Source organism: Dunckerocampus dactyliophorus, chromosome 9, assembly GCF_027744805.1.
Source record: "Dunckerocampus dactyliophorus isolate RoL2022-P2 chromosome 9, RoL_Ddac_1.1, whole genome shotgun sequence".
Classification (NCBI taxonomy): Eukaryota; Metazoa; Chordata; class Actinopteri; order Syngnathiformes; family Syngnathidae; genus Dunckerocampus; species Dunckerocampus dactyliophorus.
Window position 1 is genome coordinate 26,195,952 of NC_072827.1, and position 8,054 is coordinate 26,204,005.

Here is an 8,054-nt window from a genome sequence, read left to right on the forward strand (position 1 = left end):
GTGGTTTTAGTCGCTTTTGGTTTGGCTCACGCAGGATGTACACGAGACACACTGATTGAATGCTACCTCCGCCACTCATTCACATTTACTTTATCGTTGGTTGCATGTATTTCTGTCCTTTGGATACTGCTTTATTGTAGCTGTTACACTTTCATCTTCACTTTGGTATTACATGAATATGCAGGCTTGAACCGCAGCCATCGTCAGTGGACAGAAAAAGTGAAGCTCAACGCATTCAAACGGAAGGATGCCAACATCAGACTGGTATAAAAGATATGCAGGATGATTACTGATCTGTGCTCATGTCAAACGTTATCATACTGCGGCCATGCAAAATACACATTTTTGTCCCGGAATTACAAAAACATGAATTATCAAATTAACTGTGTTCACTATTTCAAGTTAATTCAGATAAAAAGGTTGATGTTTTTTAAGTGTGCAGGAGCAGGGAGTACATGGCTTCAGGTCAAAGGTCTGAAGGGTGCGCCGCTGCAGTTTGGGAACCACTGATGTGTGTCAAAAAGAGTTTTATTAGGATAAACTTCAGTCTTTTCTTTTATTCCTCTTTTTTGCTGTTTTTTAAAAATGTTCCAATAATTTTCCAATATTTCAATTTTCTTCAATAACCTTCATGAACTTTCTTTTTGAAATTTTATGACTTTATTCCCACAATAGTTTAACGTATTTGTTTTGTTTGTGAGTCATTATAATAAAATAACATTAAAAAATAAAACAACTCTATGCTACTAAAATGACTATTTTTCCTCATAATATTGCATGTTTATTTTTGTAAAATTGAAACTTTTTTCTCCTTAGAATAAAACTTTTTTCTTGTCATATTTTGACTTTATTCTTGTAAAAAAACTACAGCAGGTTTTTTTTTTTTAATTTCTGCAGGGTTTTTTTTCAATTTCCCAGCTATTTCAACTTTCTTCTAAGAAGTTACGTATGTTTACATTTATGTTTACATATACTGTATGTTCCATACGGTGTATTTCAAGAAATATTTCAACTTTCTTCTTAAATAAGCTGGTCAATTTTATTTTCATAATATTGTGACTTTATACCCATAATATTTTGACTTCATTTCCATAACATAACATTTCCCCCGACCTAACATTATAACTATAAATAAAACTTATTTCTTCTTTCATATTTCAGCTTTATGCTGCTAAAATGGGATTATTTTTCCTAATATTTTGACATTATTCTTGTAAAATTACAACTTTTTTCTCTTAATATTTAGACTTTATCCTTGTAAAAATGACTGCAGATTTTGTCATTATTTGCTGGGTTTTTTTCTTGTTATATTTTTAGAACGTGCCGCGGGCCGCACTTTGGACACCCCTGCCCTCACATGACCCCTGCCCTCACATGACCGAGTCTCTCTGCATGAAAGCAACACTGCTAAATCTTCCAAAGCTTACAGGAAGTGCTGAGGTATTTTGTCATGCTTTGCTTGCTCCGGACATTCGGTGCGTCTAATTGCTGAGACTGCAGAAAAGGGAAGGCAATCTTCTGAAGCGGAATGATTGACATCTTGCTTTTTAGTTTCCCAGGAGACCGGTAATGGAACTGCCATATTAGGAGTTTCCGTTCCCACGTCCTTCCTTCTGCCAAATAATTGCTCTTCTAGTAAGACAAAACGTAAAGTAGCTTTTACAAAAGTTCACCTCCCACATTTCATCAGTATATCTTCTCAAAAACAGCTTGGTTGACGCAAAATACTGCACGTAACCAACTCGTCCGTTTGCCCTTACTGTATCATTCCACATAACCCGCCATGGGGCCAAAGAAAGTTGCAAGCAATTTGATAAAGGTGAGAAACTCTCTCGCCAGGATGTACGGGAAATTAATATTTTGGGGTGTCAGGAAGGAATGAATTGGATTTATATTATTTCTTTGGAAAAAATTGCCTACGTTTTCATCAAAACTTTTAATTGAAATACAGCAATCCCTCGTTTATCCCGGTTAATTGTTTCCAGCCCCGACCAGAATAATTGAATTTCCGCAAAGGAGGATTCCTTATTTCTAAACAGAATATTTTTGTAGTTAGAAAACCTGTTTATGACCTTCTAAATATGATTTTTAACATTATTAGAGCCCTCTAGAAATGAAATAACACCTTTACAATCGTATTACCCAATACAGTAGATATAATAACAGAAAAGAAGCCATTTAAAGCAGGAAGATTCGTACTTGTGTGTGTTGCTGTAAATGTGTTCCATTTGCGCGGACAGGAAGTGACGTAGGCGGATTAAGAGTTTCATCTTGGAGTGGATTACAACCGCAACGGTAGCTTGTTTTAAGGATTATTGTGCCTTTTGTGAGACAATTCAAACCAGCAATAAAATCCTGTTGTTCTGCAATCAAGTCTGGTGCTTGTGTGTCTCAGCAAACATGACAATAACATGACTGACACCTAGTGACCAATGTAGAATACTACATATCATTCCAATGTGTAGTTGGGATGGCTTCATTTACATGCCCATCATGAAACAGATTGCAACTAAGAAATAATTTTAAAACACAAAAAGAAAGACACATGTCATTAGACAAAAGGGTCCAATCTGATTGTGTTTACAGTGAAACAACATCAACAAAACATTGCACAGCAAAATACAAAGTAAAATGTGCAAGTTGTTGCTAGTCTTCACTTAAGATTGGCATTAAGAAACACAAAAGCCTCATCTTTTTCCCCCAGCTGCTCATTTTCCTCACCTTTCCAGCTTGCGTGTGTGTGCACCTCCTCCTTTCTCCTTCTGCTTTGTGTCGACACACACGGAACGACTCATTTTGACCAATCACGTGCGGCTTTAACAAACGAAAACACGACGGTTCGTTCACTTCAAAGAGCCAGTTCTAAGAGCCGTTTCGTTCGCGACAACCCCGTTAGTTTTTGCCAGCTACAATAATGGCTGCATGTTGACTTATCTTCAGTGAATATTAAAACTATACATAGACTACCCTACAGTACATACAAGTTAATAGTTAAAAGTTACTGGTTAACTAGAAAAAGCTCACGTAGAAAAATATGAACACACTTACTTGGTTTTAAATTAAACGCTATTACGGACAGAATACTTTTGGGAAATGAGGTTGTGATCTGCAGGTGCACAAGCGCCACTAACGTCACGTGATGTGTGTTTCCGCTTTGAAGCGTTTCTTTTTCAGTTGCACTCACACGCACACGCTTCCAAGAGGCCGTCAGACTTAAGTGCCGCAGCAGGAGAATGATGCTTTGAGGCTGATCGTTATTTAGCCACTCGCCATTGGTAGGCCACCACCACCACCACCACTATTACTACTACCATGAACTCGAGTGGACGTCCATCAAAGTCTAGCCTGGAGAGGAACGCTCCGGAGCCTGCTCCAAGGAAGAAAAGTTCTCTGTGGCACCGACGTTCACTGAGGGCAAGCAACGACCAGCAGAGGCACCGACACACAGACTCGCTGCCCAGGACCGTTAAGGTGAGGCAGGCATAAATTTGCATTCTAATTCATGGTGGATGACCCTAACTTACCTTCCAGTGGGCTAATAGAACAAAATCCAATCCACTTTATGTATATAGCACATTTAAAAATAACATTTTAATGTGTTTTTTGGACGCCAAGAAGGACTTTATCGGCAGTTTAGAGACCTCGTGGGGGTGTAGACTTGAAGGAGGTAGGAAGTATATCGAGGTGCTGATCCGTGAAGAGATTTAAAAACTACAGCAATTGAAAATGAACTAAAATGAGCTGGGCGTGTGTGGACTGCAAACATGGAGTGCGGCCTGGTTGACTCCAATGTAAAGACCAAAAATGTTGACAATCAAAGCAGGATTGCCCGCTGCCCGGTAAAAGTTATGAAACAGATTGCATAAAAGTCTGAAGAAAAAAGACCGGTCTATGTTCCCATTTAAAAAAAATCAGTGTCACGTTTAAAAACAAAGATTCAGCACGGGTTGTAGCCGATTCTGTGGGTAAGAGAAGGTGTGAAGCACTACAGTGCACATTTTTGGCCAAATGAAGCAACCTGCAGGAATACTGGCCTGCGGCTCAGTTCACAAGGGGAAGACATGCTTCACTGTGTCACAGTATATGTTGGCATTCATGTTTCCCCTAATGAACTGTGCTCCGCAGTGCCAGCAGCACTCATGCAGCCCCATAACATGACACTCGCACAACCGTGCTCGACTGTGGCACTAAGGTGACAGACACACAGACCAGTTTTTTTGATTTTGCTTAACGATTCGGTTCTTTATTGATTCTCAAACAGGTTGATTAGCATCAACTTTGCTTAGTGTAGAAGTAACATGACTTTACTTTACAAACCCAACAGTGAGGTCTTACAGAGGCCCACAGCCGAGGGCTGCTTGATGGGGTGCCCCCAGAAAAAATGTTTTTGTTTTTTTTTTTCCCCCAGCAGAGCTTGTACATATTGTGTATTGCAATTATATACACAATACAATATATATAATATACATTAGACATAGATTGTGTGCACTTCACACACGCTGTTATATTGATAACTACTGAGTGTATTTGACATGAAATAATCTTACATCAGAGGCTTTATCTTGAAATATTGTTACACAGTAAGCAGCAGATTATCCCTCTTTTACCAACAAGTGTTTGCCACAAATACCCACCAGCAATGTGAACCTGTGGGCCAAAAAGCTTGTGATTGTTTTAATCTTATATGTTATGCAACACTGCAGGCCCTGACAGTGACCCTCTTGTGTGACCAAAAGGGTAGAAACCGCTTAGTATGATGCAGTTGAGCTGTACACCACCGTTAACTACGACCTAACAATCAACATATTGTCAAAACTGAATTTATGCCACAGCTCATGTATTGCATAGACTCAGATGTACTTAATATGTACCTAATGCAGTTTTGCATGGCTTATTTTGCAGCCGAAACACCTTCTGGTTGACTACTCAGATCCACAAAGGTAAATAAATCATGCTTAGATGTTATATAGTCATTTATTTTTAAAAGTATATAAAAGTATATCTTGTCTTTTTTTTTGTGACCCAGAAGCACAATTGTCTTGGAAAAGGAAGACAATGAAACATTTGGGTTTGACGTTCAGGTAGCTTCCATCATTTATCATCACTGCATAGATACTTTATTGATCCAAGAGAAATTGGCATTCACTATTCATTCACTATATTCACCATACTACACATTTTTTTTAACTTTGCAACTTGTAGCTTTTTGTGATGAAGGTTTCTCCCGTTGCAGACTCACGGCTTGCAGCTGAGGAGCAGCTCTGCAGTGGAAGTGTGCACGTTTGTGAGCAGGGTGGAGGACAACAGTGCTGCAGAAAGTGCTGGCCTGACCGCAGGTGAACCACTCACTTCCTCTAACACGAGCCTAAAACAAGACCCATACAGTACATGACCGACCTCGTTGCGCTTTCTGGTTCACATTGTGCAAGACGCAACCATCCACAAAATTAGGTACACTTAGACAACTGAACCATTACGTCAACCGTATCAGCAACTCTGCCTTTTATAAAGAGAGTGCGGACCTCGCCAAGGGCAAACAATCTCAGCCTGAATAGTTTTTCCTTGCCTCTGTCGCCAAAGTGCTTTCTCGGGTGGCTTTCAGATGGCGCTCCTGAATATATTACAGAGCCATGAATTTGTTGTCAGCTGATGATAACGATTTGGAACGATTTATATATATATATGTATATATAGACTTTTTTTTTTTGGTTGTCCCCTCAACACCACTGGTTTAGCGGCATGTCTCTTCACAATAAAGGCCGTCTGTTGCCATCTACCGCGCCATTCTCGGCTGAGCGCTTGCTGCTGATCGCAGAACCTGCCCTTGGCGGAGTTGCACAATTTTTGTTACAGTTCTTGTCTTGGATGTCATTTGATAGTGTAACTAATATGGAGGCACAAGTATTGCTCTACATTTGGACCTTCTTGTCCTCACTTCTGTTGATTTCGCTCACCGCAGGAGATGTTATCATCAGCATCAATGGGGCCAGCATTGAAGGATGCTCTCATCAACACGTTCTCGATCTGATAAGAGCATCAACCAACAGATTAAAGTAAGCGAACATTCTCCTACTTCTACTGCTTGGCCAAATAAAGTACTTACTGTATGTGTTCATCAATCCACCCTAGGATGGAGACCGTATGTGGGAGTGTGGTGACGTGGATCGAGCTGGAGAAGAAGGTGAACATGCTGAAGGTACGTGTGATGCTCATACTCAAACCAAGACAACAGCACTGAGCCGCTAACCGTGATGTTTTATTTCTTTACAGCAATCATTGAACGAGAAACTGGTGGAGCTGCAAGCGCTTACATTACAGGAACAACGCCTTATCCGAGGTGAGCGCTTTGGTTCAGCTGTCACACCACAGCACTTCCTTTCTCAAACGCTCCCTCACTCAAAACTGTAGAAACTGAAGCTTACACTTGGAGTATGTAAGATGGAGTTCCCCTGAAAAACGAAGCTGCTTACAGATTTCCTGTTGGGTTTCCACTCACGGGGACTCTTTATGTTTGCAGGTCACTTGAAAGAAAACAGCCTCTCGACCGATTCCTCAGAAGTTCCCAGCTCCCCCAGAGGCCACCGCAGCCTTCGCGTTTCTAGCAATAGCAGCTACAGGAGCTTGATGACGGACGACAGCGACCAGGGTAGCGTGTTTGGCGATTTGAGCTCACCCGGTCCCTGCAGTGCAGCCAGCTCCACCAAAGAGGAGCGCTTCTTCTCACAAAGGTTTTCATTAACCTCCGGCCATTATTTTTGTCAAACCGTCGGCCGTTCCAGCAGCTCCAGTTTAGCCAGCAGCAGCAGCAGCAGCATTAGCTCCCAGTCTCCAACCTGGAATGAAACGAGGAGCTCCACTTTGTTTGGTACCTTGCCCAGAAAAGGCAAGCGGACCAACGTTCGGAAAAACATCCTCAAGTTGATTCCTGGACTTCACCAGCGATCAGTTGAAGAAGAGGAGACTTAAGGGATATTTACGCAACATCTTTTTTCAACTGAAAACTCTGTGGGTGTTGGCCTTTTACTTGGCTTTCTCACATCTAAATGCTGAAAACCGGAGGACTTGTCGAGTCTGGGTAGTACGGCACAACCGCAACAACAATGGCCGAAAACAGCGCTGCTGTTTGTTGTCTCAAAACTTTCACAGAAAAGCGTCCACACACTGCATGCAAACTCACAGCTCAGGTTCTTCTTTACAAAGTGACATCGCCATCTGCTGGTCTGGCATGCATATTACAGCGTTTTGTTTTGGCAGTGTTGAAAAGCATCTTATGCTGCATTTTGAACTTACTTTTCCACACCAAGCACTTACAATGTTAGTGGATTTGTGGTGGCACAGAGCATTACAAAAAAAGTGTTTTGAATATAAATTGACATGTGCACATGTGTTCAGATAGAAAAAAAAAAAGCTAAAACAAATCCTGCTAGTGTATGCAGTCTGAGGTTGTGTTCACATAGCAATCTGAATGTTATTTATAACCATAAACAGACGGCACGTTACACATAGCTGCTTAGCTCAAAACAGGATGCGGGTACAAGAGGTTGCCACTTCACTGTTTTCATTTTCACATATGTTAACGATGCACACGGGTTCCATTGGATGTTCTGTAAGTAAGCTCTCAGTGCTTAGTTTGATAAAAGTGGCAAGAACATTTCTATTTTGCAAAAAAAAGATGAAAAAATACACCTTAAGTCAATAAAACTGCTGTCATGCATGAGATCTTATTTCTTGTGAGACTTAGTGAGCATCTTAAGAAGCGTTCAAGGTGAGCTATTTGTTTTGTTTACAGTATAAGACTAGCAACGTCTTCACCCGCAGCAGGGGGGTTCTGTGTGTCTCTCACTCCTATTCACGACGTGAACAATGCACAAGCCTCCAGCTAAGTGACCGCCGTGTCTAAACTAAGCAGCAGGCTACTGGTTCAACACAAGAACTGTGTACGCTATCGGTTCTGACCGACGTCACAAATGCGCTGCAGACATAAAATTCATTTCCGGTGTAAATTGTAAATAACAGAATACAATGATTTGCCAATTATTTTTCAACCTATATTC

General features: G+C 40.9%; 1 protein-coding gene across 1 annotated transcript; it reads left to right on the forward strand.

The window, feature by feature from the left end:
• The first annotated feature begins 927 nt into the window (after positions 1–927).
• On the forward strand, positions 928–7,707 carry cytip (cytohesin 1 interacting protein). The gene is made up of 9 exons (XM_054787216.1): positions 928–1,440; positions 3,161–3,471; positions 4,903–4,940; positions 5,027–5,081; positions 5,234–5,336; positions 5,960–6,053; positions 6,130–6,196; positions 6,271–6,337; positions 6,518–7,707. The coding sequence occupies exons 2-9, from the start codon at positions 3,313–3,315 to the stop codon at positions 6,964–6,966; spliced, it is 1,032 nt and encodes a 343-aa protein (XP_054643191.1). The 5' UTR covers positions 928–1,440; positions 3,161–3,312; the 3' UTR covers positions 6,967–7,707.
• The last annotated feature ends 347 nt before the right edge of the window (positions 7,708–8,054 follow it).